The sequence below is a fragment of the Punica granatum genome, chromosome 1, assembly GCF_007655135.1.
Source record: "Punica granatum isolate Tunisia-2019 chromosome 1, ASM765513v2, whole genome shotgun sequence".
NCBI classification, from domain to species: Eukaryota; Viridiplantae; Streptophyta; class Magnoliopsida; order Myrtales; family Lythraceae; genus Punica; species Punica granatum.
Genome location: NC_045127.1, coordinates 39,343,668 through 39,362,269, shown reverse-complemented (window position 1 = coordinate 39,362,269; position 18,602 = coordinate 39,343,668). Strand labels below are relative to the sequence as shown.

Below are 18,602 nucleotides of genomic sequence, written 5' to 3'. Positions count from 1 at the left end.
GCTAAGACCCATAAGAAGCCAGTGGGCCCTCTCCTTTTCTCATTATGCCGCTATCTAGGTCACCGCCTCGCATGTGCACATCGGAGTTTCTTGGAAATTCTCCTACTCATCCCACAGCCCGTTCAATTTGGAACAATAATCCTGAACTCATTGTCCTTCCTGTCGCATCAGACAAATTTCAATCTTAATCTGATGTATGCGGGTCTCGTTACCTTGAGAATACCGTTCCTTTAAGTCATCCCAAAGGACTTTGGCATCTTCTGCATTATCTATAGTAGTCTGTAGGTGTTTCTCTAGATGGTTGAAAATCCAAGCAACAAGCATGGAATTGCAGATGTGCCATTGATCAGCAAGCGGATCCCCATCGTTCGGATTCATCACGGTGCCATCCAGAAAACCAGGCTTATTCTTGGCACGGATGACTGTGCGCATTGCCCTCAACCAAGTCAAGTAATTCCTCCCATTCAATAAACACGAAATAAGCTGGTTACTTGGGCCATCCAAGGGACTTAGCACGAAGGCGGATGGAACTGAAGTCCCAGTACCAGTCGGCTCCTTCGTCCCGCTCGACATCAGGACGGACAAGAAAATAGCTCAACGAAAACGATCGGCCTCATGATCGTCACTCTGACCATATCAATTTTCAATGTAGCCAAAAGAGCTGAATTCTGCATTGATAGTCGGAAGCATATATACAGGTTACATGACTTCTCATGGGATCAAAATCCCCAACAAAGGAAACTAACAGATCTACCCCATCAAGAAGAAAATGTACATAAATAACCTCATGTACATGAAAGGAAAAATCCCTTGAAATATGGAATACGATCCTGTATATCCCGTAATACTTTAAAATGAAGTAAAATATCGTGCATACCGTGAAAAGAATTCTGGGTTTCTGAACTGGGGTGTTCCAATCGACCTACCAGCCTTTTGGACCTAATTAGATCTCCAAATCTGGAATCTAGGTTAGCAGACTGAATCAATAATAACTTAGGCGGGTAGCTCCATATCCCCAAGGCCTAGTTGAATAACTAGATCTTAATATACCTTGAGGCTCCGATCGGCTCTTAAATAGAATAGTATCGACTCACTGAAAATCGAGTCTAGCTAGCCTAAGTTGATCGAGGAATTCAACTGGCTAGCCCATCATGTCTTCAAATTTAGAACAAAATCTGGTTCTAATCATTGGCTTCCCAGTTATAGAGGATGTTGGCTTAGTGCTATCCTGCACCTTGTGTGTACTTATAAAAAATTATACCAAAGTTTTTGTACGCGAGCAAAACTTTCTCTATGCTAATTGGTTGTTTGTTCTAACTTATATGTTAATTAAGCTTATCTCCCAACTTGTGAAATGGCTACTTGCACTCATGCTTGAACTAAGAATTTTTTTTTGTTTAATTTTCATTCATTAGACTTCGGCAAACTCTTCGATGATCATATATCACCATGTGACGTGAAAAAGTACCAATTAATTGCAATAATCATTATTAGTTGTAAATATATATTGGTTCCTATCAAATTATTGTGAGGCACAATCATTTAAGATTTCTTTTTATATATTTCTTTATTTCCTCATAAAAATAAGATAAAGTAAATTATTAATTTACTAACGATCTCCAATATATGTGTGCTAGATTTCTATCTTCATTCTAACATTCAATTCACAACTAGGATAAAAGTTCATGGTCATTGCATTTTAAAATTTCTCTTTTCGGTAGGCCATTAGATGTTCTTAGCGTACTGGTTGAAATTAATCTCCTTTGAGTGTTGACTTACCCTATCCACGTTGTACTTCTCTTATATATTTTATCTAATAGAGATATCAAAATTCAAATTTTGAGAAGAAAGAAGAAATGCATACATTATACACTGAAAAGAAGATGACATATAAATATTCATTACTTCTATATTTTAATCCTTACCAAATATACTTTGTTTGTTAAAAGCACGCTATTTAATATTTCTTAACATTTTCATGAATAATTTCTTCTAGGACGTTCGTTATCTAATTAATATGCAGCTGCGGGACTTAGTCTTACACCTTTTCGCAGATATACTATGTTAATTCTCATGTGAGATTAACCTATGCCATTTTAAATGTTTGAAGTTACGATATTTAATTTTTAAGCACTTCTGATTTAAGAGTCTTTAGCCCAAGTAATTGCGTGCACCTGATGCGAAAGTGAAAAAATATCGTAACTTGGAATAATTGATGGTTTAAGAAGTATGGTTCACTGATATCGTTGTTCTGATTCCTTTTTATGTAATTTTACATTTCAATTGACTTAATTATTTTTAGTTTAGGTAATAAAAAGTATATTTTATTTTAAAAAAAACTTTACCAATTGCTTCCAATAGTTGATTAAGTAATTCGCATCTATATATTTGGTACACTTACATTAATCAATAAGATAATCAATCATGTTATATATAATTATATTTTTCTAATAAATTTACTTTTTGTTTATATTTTTGAAATTTTGGTAATATGGATTTTCAACTTGATCAAGATATACTTCATGTATACTTTTCACATGCAACGCACTAATAGATCTAGTAGTTAAATTTTATTATTCTTTGATAGTTTCCAAAGTTAAAATAAAACATTGAGAAATATTAAGAAAATGAGGATTATCAGAAAAGAACCTTTTCAATGATCTATCTATACTATATATATATATATATTGACTCCTAAATTCTAGAAATGTTCTATCTTTTCTTTATGTGATTTAGGAAATATTGTTAAACCAATCACCTTTTTATCAATAAATTGTACTTGGGCTAGACCCATAATATTTTTTTCGATTGCAAAGGAGGTCCACGGACCGAGTAGTACATTGGACCTACAATATTCATGTTTGCCTTTTCAGTGCATATTTTTTATTTTTTTCACACCATACATAACTAATTTGGGCCCTTAGATTCTCCTCAATATAATATGGACAATTCATTTTTATAAATTTTAAAAACATTCCAAAAAAATCACGATATGATTCTTTTGTTATATAAAATGTGATTTTTATCCACAATTCTTTCAGTCAGTCTTCAATCCCATCACAAATTTAGATTGATGAAGTTGATTCCTATTATTGTGCCACGTGTAATATTAAACCAAATCGGTTAAGCAAATCGATTTACGAGAAGCTCAATTAAACAATTTGATTAAATGGTTTTCCACTCTCGTCTCAACCATACGGTTTAGTCCCTCTCCAAGAAACTAGAAATGGGTTTGAAGGTTTGATTCTTATTATCCCCCTTCGATGGAATCGCCTGATGATTTTCAACTCAATCATTCGATCAGTGCATATTGATTTGAGACTCATTTGCTTCTTGATTATCCCTACGTCGCTTTGTCTATTTCATCATCTTCCATGTAACTGGAAATTGTTCCGGCCCATTAGTGCAGCTCCCATAGTTTCTCCATTCACGTGTTAATCGTGTTCATTTAAATCGGATACCTTGTTTGAAGATAGGAGCCGATTATATTACTGTCGATCGTGTCCCGATTCCGGATGGAATTGTTGGCAACGAGAAGGTTCCATAGATGTGCATGATAGGATCCGTGGATGACTAAGGTCCAGGAGAATAGTATAAAAGATATAGAGATATGTGGTCAGATCCTATTAAAGTTTGTTAGATTTATCGCTGGGGCACCTGATAGGAAGTTGAGATGTTACCTCATGATTGTAATTTCCATCATGTTGGTTTTAATAGGAGGAGTTTGAGGAGTACGCCTAGAAAGCCAAGACCTTACCCAAGAACACCACGAACACGAACTTGTAACACTATTGAAGGTTTGTGGGATAAAAATTGAATTATAAAGAATATAAATACTTAAAAAAATTTATGTAAAATGGACGGTCTATAGTAAATGAGGGATCTAAACGTTCAAAATTATTCACCGTAGAATTTGGTAATATTCATTGAGATACTTTTGTTGAACAGTTGGGAATATGTGTAATTAATCAGTCTTTACTATTTTAATTTCCTCAGAAAATGATGTCCCATAATAGAATGTGCTGTGTTGGACCTATCTTGTGATAAAATATTACATTCTATTTTATGTTATTACAGGAGAGCATATCTTTTGATGTGTCATATGATCACACTTATAAAAAATGGAACAAATTTTTCACTAATCAACTTGAGCCGAAAACTCTGTTTTGAAAAAGAGAAAACAATTAATTAACCAATTTAATATAGTGAAATCGCTCTTTCAGAAAAAGAAAAATCTATTAGGGGCCTTTTTTTTCATGGATAATTTGGAAGCAGACGCGAACACAAACTTCCGGTTGAAAGAAGCAATTTGACTATTGATTGTTTTTTATCATCTTATATCTTGAAATTCAATGAGTTCTGACTAATTGAGTTTGACTAATGACTTTTTAAAAGGTAAAACTCTTCCAATTATATATATATATTTATATTCATAAAATTAGAATATAAAATTTTTATTTACGAGTAAGAGGTGTCAATTCATCTGAACCACCCCACATTACTAGGTCAAGCTTAACTGTTAAATTTGCTTTCGAGGATGCTATTGGCCCTATCTGATAATGTTCCTATGAGAACAAAATGCTTTTCAAAGACATGTCTACTTGTTGATGCAACCTCTACTAAGTGCATTATTCTATGGTGGAAAGGAAGTATTATGCATGTGTGGGGACAATTTTTATATGATATATATATATATATATGTATATATTACATTGTACTATTCCATTCCATCCACTTCGAGAGTGACTTTTTAGTCTACTCATATAATTTTTTTTGTTAGAGGATTTTTTTCTCAAACAGTAATGAGAATCTTTTGTTCATATCCAAATGGATGCATTGATTCACTGTAAAAATAGATACAGGGAAAATATCGAAGCAGTACGCATGAATTACAAGAGCATGATATATTGATTGACCCGACGAGCAAAGTATAAAAGAAAATTGACTTTAAAAAGTCACGTCAAGTAAGAACATTACAATTATAGTAAGTCATCTTGAAAACAAGAATTCCGGTCAACCATCTTCCTGTAACAATTCAGCACGAACCCCAGTGAAACTAGGTAGGGGGTCATCAATTCAGTCTATTAATCCGTGGTGAATTTCTATCTACGTTGCGAGAAATGGAATAAGAAGGATGTCTTGGGTTGGTACCCTAACGCAAGCTCTCATCACAGATCACAATACATAGACAAAGCTCAATGAACCTAGCCATAAACTGCTCAATTAAAAGACAATCAAACCAACGCATCCAAGTAACTAAGGTTTCTTTGGACGATTCAAACCAGAGACCATCATCAAGGGAGCTCCAAACCAACAAAAAAAAATAAATAGGCAAGCCACAAAAAGTTTATTTGAACTGGCGAGAGGCATAACTGGTCCGTCTAGGAGCGTAATCCTTTACTATGATGGGCGGGGGTGTTGCCGTTGTAAAGAAGTGATGGGTAGAATATAGACGAGAAACCGCCATAGGAGAGGAGAGGAAATGGACAGACAAACTGGAGGGTGGAGAACGCCTCAGCTCTAAAGTTGCACAGAAAAATGCCCAAAGCCAATCCCAAGAAAGTAAAGCTCCATAGGGTTTTTTCTGTCCAAGTGCAGATAGTCCGCATCTTCACAGACGTGTCTATTTCATTCATTCTAATATAATCACAAGTCTATAATAAGCATTCTATTCTAGAATCTAGAAATACATTTTTCTAATTATATAAAAAAGTAAAAATAAAAAATTAAATTATATGTTTAAATTAGATATATATATACATATATATTTCAATTTTATTTAAAAAATTGAAAATGAAATTTCATTTTCTTGAAAATCATTTATTTTTCTTAGATTTCACTAAGCCGATTCTTAGAAAATCTCAAATTAGGCCATTTGTTCTTAGACTCGAACCTGACCTGAAACAATCCGGACAATAGTCCTCACAAAGGCCCCTCACATCAGCTCTGCCTTCACAGTACCAGACGGACTGCCAGAGATGGCGATCACGACCTCCGGCAGGGAGCTGGAGGCCGCCGCCAATACGCACCACGCCATCGAACGGAGTAGGGAAGGGGGTGCCGCTATCACAGCCTGGAGAGCCCTTTCCACCTGCTCCAGAAGTCTGAGCCACCACCGGGAGGAGGGGAGGCTCGATGCCGCGACATCGGAGCAACCGGATCGAACCTGGAGGATTTGAACCTCCAGTGTAAGCTCCAGATTTGAGTCGCCGTAGTGAGGGAGAACCACCGGACGGAGAGGGACGAACTCAAGCCAGCGGAGAAGGAGACGGCGACAACACCCTCACCGTGGCGCGTCAGAGCTGCTGCACTGTTGCACCACCGTTACCCATCCAAAAAGAAGAAAGGAAAAGGAGAATAGGGACGGAAAGGGACGACCAGAAAAAAACTGACATGACTAGAGGATAGAAGAGGGACTTAGCTTCTCGATGGCGGAGGGGTGACGCCCGATGCACCTAGCAAAAGCCGGACGTGCCGGGCACCCTGGCTGGAATTGGTTTTTGCTGTTAGCGACGATGGGGAGAGAACAAAAGAGGGTTTTTAAAAGCTTGTTTGGGTTCACAATAAAAAATTTTAATTTTAACTTTAACTCAAAATATTACATAATAAAAATATATATTTTTTAAATCAAAAATTTTAATTTTAACTTTAATTCAACACACTACACAACAAAAAATACACATTTTTCAAGTTAAATTTATAATCCATTTCATTTATCTTTTTCCATGATCAAAATTAAAACTAAAATTAATATTACTTTAACTCTGAAATCAAACGGCACTATAAATTATTAAAATAGCCGCGATATTTTTTTATTTTTATTTTTTTGTTGGAGGAGTCTCCTATAACTGGTTGATTTAATGTCGATCGAACTCACCAGAGTCAATGTCATGTATTTTGAGAGCTCTAGTAATATTAACTTAGAACTTAAAAACATTCTAAATTGTTATCGTGTCAGGGATGTGCATCCCAGGGGTGCATATGTTAAGAGCCTCGTTCTATGCGAAAATCGAGAAATTGCACTCTTATAATTAGTTTTATAATCAATCCCTCGATTGATGGTGCTGATCATGCACTCTTTTATCCGAAGACTTGGGAACAATACGTATGCCATCGGGTGAAGCAAGAATTGTCTCCAATTCCAAGCACACAAATTATGCAGTTAGACGATATTGGCTTGTTTAGTTTACAAATATGATTTTAAAATTACAATTTTAACGTAATTTTATCAACAACAAAACAAAATAATTCATACAAAGTCAAAGAATGAGCTCCATTTATATCACTTTTTTTTCACAATAAAACAAAATAACTCATACAAAATCAAAGAGTGAATCTATTTATACCACTCTTTTCAAAATCAAAATCTGATTTTAAAATCGTAATTTAAAACCAAACACAGCGTGATACTTCCCGATAATAATGATGATAATAAATGTAGGGAGATGTAGTGGCCGAGAAACAAAGTTTAATTTCGATTTTCATTTATGAAATTTTCGGTAACCCTTTATTTTTCACCTCTTATTCTTTACTAGACACCTAAATCTTTCTAATACTATGAGGAAAAAACCAAAAAAATAAACTTAGCTTGGAAGATAGACATTTATTTTTATTATATTTACAGTCATGAATCTAATATGGAATAAAGAGGAAAACTAGAAGGATATCCCACATATGAACTCAATACCTATTAAATCAAAACCAATGGTTCTCAAAACTAACGTCATGGCATCGAATTATCTTTTTCATTTTTCTTTTTCTGTTTTGGTTGAAGGATTTCAGGACTAATCATAATTTTTACATCAAATTAACTTTTTTTTGATAATTATTTACATCTAATTAACTAGTTTTTGTTCGGACTCTTCATGAGAATTTCTATCTTATCTTTACTAAGTAAATATATATGCGAGTTCATTCTATACTGTCTAAGAATTTGGGTACCCAAACTAAAAACATATAAATATATATATATATATATATATGGAAATAATACATTTGATCCTACAGATTTATTTGCTTTTTTATTTTTATTCATTTTTTTCTATATTTTTATCATACTTCTATAAATTTCAATGCTTTTTCTATTTCAAGCCTTTTTTTCTTTTTCAGTTAATTTCATCCAATACCTATGATTATTTTTCTGTTTTCATCTGGGTACATACTCTCCATCTTTAAGATGTTATTAAATAATATTCCACCCCATTCTTTTAAAGAAAATAATACACTCCACCAATTGTAAATAAAAAAACGCATTGACCTAATAATTTTTTGTCATCAATCTTTTAATTGCTTTTTTAACCAAATTCAGTTTTTTGTTAATATTACTCTCAATGTGTCATGGTAAATTCACTTTGGTCTTGCCATTTGAACAATGACATGTAAATTGTGTACTAGTGATTCTTTTTTTTTTGAAAATTAGGAAAGTTTAATATAAAAGCACGATTGCAGGTACTCCATCAGAGATCGCAAACGGCTAGTGAAGCCTTTTGTTATCTAGGGCGGAGCTGCAAGTTGGGAACTCAATTTATGTCTTGGGGATGAGGGCCACATTTGTAGCCACACCACCACCCGAGATCACCAAAGTGGTCGTCCGCAACTTCGTTGAGACAGGTAGCTATTGGGATTGAACCACGAGTTTCCTATATAAATTTGCTAAGATATAATTTTGCATATATAAACAGTAAGTTTTTTTAAAAAATAACAAATAAAAAAGGAGAACGACAAGAAGTAAAAGAGGAGATGGTGGGCTACCTTATCGGAGAGGTCGCGGTAAATGCTAGCTCGTAGCGAGCATAAAAGGGTAGGGGGGCCCTGGGTGCCAATCCCAGTCCTAGTTTATTGAGGGCCTCGTAAACAGTTCTAGTTGTCAACCTTAGGCAAATTCCTTAAAGTTATTACCTCTTACTTTAATTAAAAAAAATTGTTAGTAAAACGGCTAATTAAATCAATAGATTTATTCTTACGTAAAACTTTATTTAAAGGTTTTTATTCTTAAGTATATTAAACATCAATAGATTCACTGAAATTTATTCTTCTTAAGTATATTCTTTACGTAAAACTTTATGTAAGCAAACCATGTAAACATTGAGAATAAGGTCTGACAAAAAAATTAGGAAGAAAAAGTGCAATCTTATAAGTGTCTTTTGACAAAACCTCGTGGGAGGAGTATTTCACCCAATTTTTTTAAGAGAAAATTTTAGTTTTGGTCCTCAATTATTTTTTGTTAATTCTTTCTTCTTAAGATTCTAATTTTCTTTTAGTTTTTCTTAACATTAAATGTTTTTTCTTGTAATTATGGTTATCAATTTTTCATTAAATTCTCAAATGACGCTTCTGAAATAAAAAAAATATTTTCCAAAAAATATTAAAAGTAAAACAAAATTAAAATTAAATTAAATTAATGAAAGGGAACTCATGAACCTACTCGAGAGAAAGAGAGAGAGTAAGCCCCTAAGACGCAAGCAATTCTAGCAACGACAATGGCTTGGGAACCCCAACACATGGATTTGCGAAGAAATGATGGAAAAATTGCAAACAAAAAAAATAGGCGATTGTGGTTCGATATTATCCACCAATAACACTTCTGAGGTTGGTCGTAACATGCTAAGCATCGTCAATGTGACCCTTGATTGGCGGCTACTATTGAAAAGAGAGACACTAGCAGATATATAAGCTAGGCCTAAGGCAAGCTACCTCAAACGGTGGGGGCAGCAATCTCATTTCCTCCCTCGCCTCTCTCCCTCTCTTTAAGTTTTCACCCTCTTTTCAACAGCTAACACCAATGAATTGAGGTCGCCTATGCCTCAAGTATCCAGTAAGCTTTATAAGTTTCGCGTTATTTTTTAGATTGTTATTAATTTATTTTTTAAGAAATGATATTAATTTTAAAATATGTCATGTCAGTGTTATTCACGAAAATTGAACTATAGAACTAGAGACGGATTTGTTTTATGGGAGGGTTCGCTCCCTTGAAATCGGGAAAAGTTACAAAATTTCTATTAAATTTTGTCCAATACATCAATATTTCAATGAAATTATCTTATTTTACATCTTGATTTTACAATATAAATTTACCTTTAAACTTCACCCCCTTAGACATAATATTTATATTCGTCTTTAATTGAACTATGAGAAATAAGACGTATAACGTTGAGGCAAAAATTGAATAAAAAAAAGAATCAGGAAGAGATAGCGATGAAAGATTGGGGAACTAAAATTAGTTCTTTCCTCATAAATATTTTAGTAAGATGATGTGAATAGTGTAGTACTTAAGTTATTGGATGAAAAGAAAAATGGTAAGTTGCACTGGTAGTCCAATAAGTTTTACAAATATTTTAATATGGTATAAAATTTTTTTTGCTACTTGATGGTACAAAATGTTTCAAAGTTGTTTAGTATATAGTACAAACCGTCATCTCGTCATTGACGCCGTCAAGTCGACGATGATTGTGCATAATCGGTTTTTGTGGGATGTTACATGATGGTGCAAAATGTTTTGAAGTTGTAACTTAATAGTAAAAAATGTTTTACGTAAGTTACATGATGGTGCAAAATTTACAGTCTTGTAAAGGACGACTTAACGACGTTAATGGGGAGATGACGGTTTGTACTATACTGAAACAAATTTGAAATATTTTGTACTATCAAATAGCCAAAAGTTTTTTTTGTACCATATTAAAATATTTATAAAACTTTTTGGACCACTAGTGCAATTTACTCATAGAAAAAAAAATGAGGGGTCGTATGATGTACGAGTTCTCACCTAAGAAACAAGTGGTTTAAATTCGATCTATAGTGGGATCACATGTGCCAATTTATTTGAAATTAAAATTAAAATTTTTTATACTAGATGTGTGGACCTCTTTAGTAATATCGGATGAAAATAAATTAAAGAAAAGAACTAAAATACAAAAAATTAATAATTCTAGTGGACTAAATGTGCATTATATATATATATATATATTAATATCATGAAAATTACCTTTAATTATTTATTTCACGAGTGAAAGAAGGAACGAAAAGAATTCCTAATGTAGTGGTATAAGAGGCTGATTCAAATATTAAGAAGTCTTAAGCTTAATATGTATTTTCTATTCTTATATTAATCTCATCAACTTCTTTTTATTAACAAGAAAGAAAAAGAAAATAGAAAAGTTGAAGAAACTCCATCCAGCTAGAACAAGATTAGATGAGGTTATGATTACGTCGACGAAGGTGCAGGAGGAAATGGACACCTGTGATGTAGCTGATAATTCCCCAATTGATGAAGAGGCATATAAAAAGGTCACTTTTATTACACGATGCGAGATTAATCATCACATCACAATCACTATCACCTTTTCCCCCATATATATTTTTATTCTTTTTCTACTTTTTAATAAAAAAGAAAAGAATTACACTCTTTCATTTATATATTAACTTTCATAGAAAAGAGGGGAAAAAAAAAGAAAAATTGATTGCTTTTGGCTTTTTCTTACATTGAATTTTCTCTTTTGGTATATTAATTAATAATATATTATTTAATAGGCAAAGTCCTGAGTTAATTTTTTAAATTTCCTTTTCCAATTAAATAAAATAAGAAATGGCCCAAAAAATTAAATAAAGAAGAAAATATACGGCAGGAGTACAACAGGCAGTGAGATCTCCCGTCAGGAGAATGACTGTGTCCTTCAGTCCTCCGGAATTACTGGACATTAATTAAAAGCAGAATAACACTTAATTAATAAATGAATAATACAAGGGGCTATACTATATGCTATCAGGATCATATATCTATAAAATAAGTCCAAACAAATCCTGATATAATTTTCAAAAGAAAAGTTATACCAAACTGGAAATTATTTCGGAAAACGACTTCGAAAGAAACTCGTACTTGCTAATTGACATGTATTTCGTAACTCATGTATAGATCTCGTGAAGATCGTGCTACGACGAACACCGAGTTAGGGATTATTACGATTGCTTCACTTCTCAATTTCTGCTGTGTTCGAGTTTATATTAATCTGCCTTATGAGTTATGACACTTGTAGAAAACAGCATTGATGGAGCTTCTGAACTTAAAAGAAATCTCTTCCGAAGCCTTGGGAGATTTAAACTTTCTACTCATGTAACTTGTGAAACTAAAACTACGTACCCAATTTCTTCGGATATTAGTATTACACGTGTAATTTGCAAATCATACTCAACATTGAACCAAAAAATCATCTCGTTTAATTCTTATCTCGATATTGTGCAAACTTTCGATGTGCAAATCGATCAGAAATCTCAACCGGTACATTGTGACCGATCAATTCCAACTCGTAACGACAGGTTTTAATTTCCCATCATTAGCTTTGTCTATTCTCTATATACTCAAAACAAAAACAAAAACAAAGAACAAAGAGAGAGAGAGAGAGAGAGAGGGGAAACGGATCAAAAGAAGAACAAATTGTAACCCTAGGTAGAACCTTATGAAAGGAGGACTTGAAATATTACATTTGTTTACTCGACTGGGGTCTCTGAGATGCTCTCCAAGTGCGGCCTCCATATCCCGACTCTGCCCCGTCGCCCGTCCCTCTGCGTGGAGATCTTCTCCGACAGTATCTCGCTCAAGTACCGATCTGACACAAGCAAGTCAGACACCAAGATCGCTCCCGCGCTGCCGCTGTCCCTCCGGTTGCGATCCGACGGTGCCGAAGACGGTTCCCTCTTCTTCCTCCTCGAGCCTCTTGACCGGCTGTTCTTCTGATCGGGCGTGGATGGGGCCGGCATGAGGAAGTAAATCTCGCCCCGCTGGAGTTCAGCTTCGGGCGGGACGATCACGATCTTGGGGACTCCCTTGTCGCCGTCTTCCCCAGATGGCGACGAGGGCTTCTTGAGCACGTGCTTCGGATGCAGCTTCATGACCTCGGCCGCAGTGATTGAACCGCTGATCTCCTCGACATAACCGTTCGAGTGAACGATTCGGACCACGTCAAGGAACCCGCACGGGAGAATGCAGGAGATGCAGCACTTGATTGTGCTCTTCATTGCTCCTCCTGCTCCCATGTCTATTAGTACCTCTCTCTCTCTCTCTCTCTTAATCACATGTACATGTACAGTACTATAGAGATTGTTTCATGGAAGAGAATTAGAGAGAAGCAGAGAGACAATTACATAGGGAAAGAGGAAAAATAGTTGTATGGGGAGGCAGGACAGATATGATAGGAGGAGAGGAGGAAGCAACGAGGGCTTCTTCTTTTTCTTTTTCTTTTTCTTTTTCTTTTTTTCTTAATTACTATTATATTTTATTCGTAAAAACTATTAAGTATATTGATTAAGATTAATCTTATTTAGTATTGACTTGACTCTGATCCTAAGATATTTTTAATGGATTTTGAGCAATTAATCTGTGAGTAAAATTTGTTTAATAAACATTCAATTTATTGTTGAGTGATATTTATAATAATTCTTTAGTTTGGATGTCAGGGGCATGGAGTTATTATTGTTGACATGAGACTTTTATTTGAAGTATTGGGAAGAAATTACTTTCCACTAGAAATGTTAAGAAAGAGACATTCCATTCCTTGTAATCTTTTGATAGATTATTATGCAACATGTACTAATGAATACACACACACACACACACACACACACATATATATATATATATAATATCAACTATCATTATCCCAAAGCTGATTAGAAAAAATAAACTATATGTTTAACCCCAACAACTTTCGTTTACATCGATAGTGTTCGCTATATTATAATATGGCGTAACCATTAGGTTCGAGCGCTCCTAGGGATGGATCCGCTTGATGGATGTGGTCCCAAACTCTTAAAGAGATAATTCCTATGTAAATATCGTTATAAGCTTCCGTACGAATTTTCAAATTACTAGTAGCTATTTATCCCATAAATAAATTCCACTTCCTCTAAACTTTTCTGTCTTTGTTTCGGCCATCATTCCAAATTCTGGGCCGATCATGGGAGAGGATAATAGTCACCATAAAAAACTTACAGCATGTTGATAATTTAGGTTGTTCCGTGCTGAGACCTTATATTACTGACTTCGAACATGAAACCATAACGTACACTCAGTAGACATAAGTGTGGGATCCAGTCACATTGCAGTAAAAGAAAAAGACAAAAACTTTCGTACGTACGAAATGATGTCTTACGGGGGCGGATCAACATCTTCTCTTCTGATAATGAGACTCTTTCTTCAACTTATATGTTAAGATCCATTCCTATTCGGGTGTCTGACCACAAATTAGTTTTAGTTGCTTTCCATTTTCTATAATGCAGGTAAAATATCAGCAACTGATAGCGAAATTTGTCAATTCACAGATCCCGAATTTCTCTGCAATATTTTTCCTTTTTTTTTTTCCTTTTCAATTTCCTCCGATCGAGTTGCTTGGAGGTTGAAATTCATGCCATGAATAATTGCAGTTTGCACCATTCGGTGTACTTTGGCTTTTGGAAGCCAATCATTTATGGACCCATATGAGAGCTGGAGGCCCCTCTCCTCTCCTCTCCTCTCCTCTCCTCACTAACTTCAATAATTTTGGGGTTGGGACGGAAGGCCGTGGCGGGGCCTTTCCTATGTTCGACATGTTACCCCCATGATTGGGATCGCCTCTTATCGTTCCAGACAAAGCTAATCCTCCAAAAGATTTCCTCTCCAATTTCATTTCATGAGGTCACATCAAACTCCATCCGTCCTAGTCATGCCTAATTTCCTGCCATTCGGTGATACCAAATTACCAACCTGCTAGAGCTAATTAGTGTCTTCCTTAGAATCACTTCACTAAAGTTAGTGAGCCTCTCGTTTTTTTTTTTCCTTCTTTTTGAATTATAAAAAAGGCCTATAAAGTATAAACTTAATAAAGAGAGCATGATTAAAATTTCTCGATTTTAGATAAAGTCGTGCGCCACTATACTATACATCTCTTATATTTGAAACAATTGCTATAATTATTTGTGAAGACAGAAGACCATGACAAGCTTTGTTTCATCACCAAAACCATATAGGTTGCATATCATATAGTAACCACTGAATTGCGTGTTACCCTACGAATTACATGCTCTTGTGAGCATTTTAATGTATATATATATATATATATCTCTTATACTTTTTCTTTATTTGCTAAACTATACAAAATTTTTTGGAGATCATAAATGCTTGGAGTTGTGCACTGAGTTGATAAGACTTTATATTGAACAATAAGAGGGTCCCCCAACTCCCACAGAAAGATAAAGAAAGATAGCTACTAATTATTATTTCGCATGAGTGGATATCTCTGGACGAGAATGGCCGGAGGAGGACAATATATATACAACGTATCATAAATCGAAACCGTGGAAATTAAATATATGGTATGCCGTATCAGTATTTATAATTTGTGATAATATTAATCCTATAATAACAATTTGCTTTTTGCAAACATCCGGAGGGAGAGGAGGGGGAGGGGTATTTGTGAGCTTTCAATATGTTCGAGTAACACTAACTTAGGTTGATTTAAGTAATTTTTATTCTCTTTAAAATAAGATCTCGAGTTCGCATCCTATAAATGAAAAATGCTCACTTTGAGAGAATTTTACATCTTAATGAGACGATCTAATTAGTGAATTAATCAAGAATTTTTGGATAATAAGGTGCTTCTGGGTATATATACATATGCTCATGCAAGCGAGATCATGTGACCTGTGGCTTTAGTTGGAAAGTGAGTGCCTCAACGCTTCTTTTTACCGTATCTTTCTTTTGAGTGATTTTAGGATTTTTAGGAGTTTTGACCACAGCCAATTATGTAGTTTCTTTTTTTTTGGGTAAATCAATCAAGTTTTTTCTAGTTGATCTATCCTAGCCAATTATCGATTAGAACTCTAAAGTTTTAAAACCACGAGGCTTATTAGATGAAAGCTTACATAAAAAAATGTCCTTTGGGATCTCTTACTTTTCTTTAAGTAGAATTGGGTTCTCTTTCTTTATAGACATCATGTAAATGTTTCACAAAACTTATAATTTGATCCATATGTCTGTATATCTATTTCTATCACTATCTCTATCTCCATTCTATATATAAAAAGTACCCCTAATAATTTCCAATATTTTCATATTTCTAGGACTACTTTGTCATCTTTCAGTGGTCTCATTTCAGGGCAACAGTTATTTCATTCGAAACCTTAAATCTCAGTAAAATGTCATGCATTCGAGGAAGAGATCTTAATACAGTGGCACATGATGTCCACTCGGCACGTAAGTATCCTAGGTTCAATACTTACTAGTGGGACTTTTACGCTTCTTTATTTCGCTTCGTTTCCTATCATTATATTTGGCTATAAGTTCCTTTATAAAATTTTAAAAAAAAAAATTCATCATGACTTCGGCATTCTCTCCTAACCACCGATCATCAGCTTTGTTCCTTCGCAAGCCATGCTAAATCACTCTATCTTGAGCCGCTGTATTCTGCTACATCTGACCGGTCCTTATGCACACTGACCATTTTCCCCAAAAATTGGTCAATGACCTATAGGAATTACTTAACCGTAATAAGTAATAAAATTGAAAGACAATTCAAATAGCACGTTGGATAAATAAAATATTATAAAATTAAATGAATTTCACTAGTATAAGAATTTGGAAATTCAAACCGATACAAAGATGAAACCGGAAGATCAGAAGACACGAGAAAACCGAGTCATGTGTTTCACACAAACCCCTTAAAACAGATTCGTCCCCTCAGGGCATGCTCGAGGTCACGTGGGCTTCTGTTTCCCAAGATAAAACTGCATCGAGTGCAGCTAGCAGCACGAGCTATCCGCACACTAGCGAACCAGAAAACGAAGTTTAACACTCTCACTTAACTATGCAATTCTCTTTCTTATGAAAAAAAAATGACGGGAATTTATAATTTATAGACAATCGATCAATGAATACATGCTATTGATGATGGTTATATAATTGATGGTGTTTTTTCAATTCCTTGCAATTGACGGTACCGTTCAATTCACAACAATTAATGGTGTCCTTTCAATTTCAAGGATTGATAGTATCCTTTCAAATTCCACAAATCGTTATTCAATACATTCATTTCATTAATGAGAAACAATTTCTCATTCACCAATGCCATAATTTTCCAACAATCCCCCATATGAATGAAAAAAAAAATTAATTTTTTTTAACTCACTAAGAGTGTTCAATAGTTGAACCCTACATAGGATAGGTATGTGTCACCACCCTTGAACCATCCCTTATGAAATGCATGTACTTTACTAGTTGTCTAGTAGACATGATATCCTTGAACTGTTATGTTATTTTGTGTAAAGATGACACATACCTCACATAGAAATCAACTAACTTCCTTTCGGTTCTCATTGTTGTGTCCATTTTGGTCATGGAACACCATCCTGGTTCTGCAAGAGTTTCTGAAAAATTAAGTCCATATAAATTCTCCTTTGAAACGGCCCCACTTCTCTCTCACATATGTGATTTCACATATCATTAAAGCAATTTAAAGTGTTGGTCTTATCCGTTTATCACTGTTTCATCAATGAATGGTCCAGAGATTTTCTCCCCATAATGATTTAATTCGGTTCTATAACTTGGTTGTCCCATTGAACCTAGATTTTGGGATCTCTAGTCAACTAGGTTGGGTGTCCGCTATAAAACATTTCCTCTAATGGGCTTTAGACCCATTCCCTTTTACAACTTCTCAAACTGCTCTTTACTTAACCCTTTGGTTAGTGGATCCGCTATATTATCCTTTGACCGCACGTAGTCAATAAATATAATTTCAGTTGAGATCAGTTGTCTAATAGTATTATGTCTACGACGTATATGTCTAGACTTACCATTATACATATTACTCTGTGCCATTCCAATTGCCGTTTGACTATCACAGTAGATACAAATTGGTGGCATAGGTTTTTTCCATTCATGAATGTCCTCTAGAAAATGGCGCAGCCGTTCAGCTTCTTCTCCACATTTATCTAGAGCAATAAACTCAGATTCCATTGTGGATCTAGCGATAACAGTTTGTTTGGAGGACTATCATGACACTGTTGCACCTGCTAGTGTGAACACATATCCACTAGTGGTTTTGAATCCGTTATATCAGATATCCAGTTTGCATCATTGTACCCCTCTAGGACAGCTGGATATCTAATATAGTGTAGCCCGTAATCTCGAGTGTACCTAAGGTATCTGAGTACCTTGACAATTGCCTTCCAATGGTCCCCACTCGGATTACTCGTATATTTGCTAAGTCTACTAACCGAGTATGCAATATCCGGCCTAATACAACTCATCAGATACATTAGACTTCCAATGATCCGTGAGTATTCTAACTGAGATATACTCTCTCATCTATTATTTGATAGATGAAGATTATTGTTTATTGGAGTTTTTGAAATTCCAGAATCATTTTTGCTAAAGTTTATCTATGTAGTGTGATTGACTCAAAATTAGTCCATTTGATGTTCTCATGATTTTAATTCCTAAAATCACATCAACGAGTCTCATATATTTCATGTCAAATCTCGAATTCAGCATATTCTTCGTAGATTTGATCATTCTATCATCAATACCAACAATAAGTATGTCATCCACGTAGAGACATAAAATGACGTAACTATTTTCT

The 18,602-nt window shown here is 34.6% G+C and overlaps 1 protein-coding gene and 1 long non-coding RNA gene across 2 annotated transcripts; both read right to left on the bottom strand.

Annotated features, from left to right (window-relative positions):
* Positions 1-4,885: 4,885 nt before the first annotated feature.
* On the bottom strand, positions 4,886-6,544 carry LOC116204698. Its single transcript, XR_004156397.1, has 2 exons — positions 5,899-6,544; positions 4,886-5,584 (listed from the first exon to the last, which is right to left on the bottom strand). It is a non-coding gene; the product is annotated as an uncharacterized LOC116204698 (long non-coding RNA).
* A 5,643-nt stretch (positions 6,545-12,187) lies between these two features.
* On the bottom strand, positions 12,188-13,182 carry LOC116192995. Its single transcript, XM_031521716.1, has one exon. It carries the CDS (start codon positions 13,024-13,026, stop codon positions 12,481-12,483), a length of 546 nt encoding a protein of 181 aa, XP_031377576.1. The 5' UTR covers positions 13,027-13,182; the 3' UTR covers positions 12,188-12,480.
* Between the last annotated feature and the right edge of the window lie 5,420 nt (positions 13,183-18,602).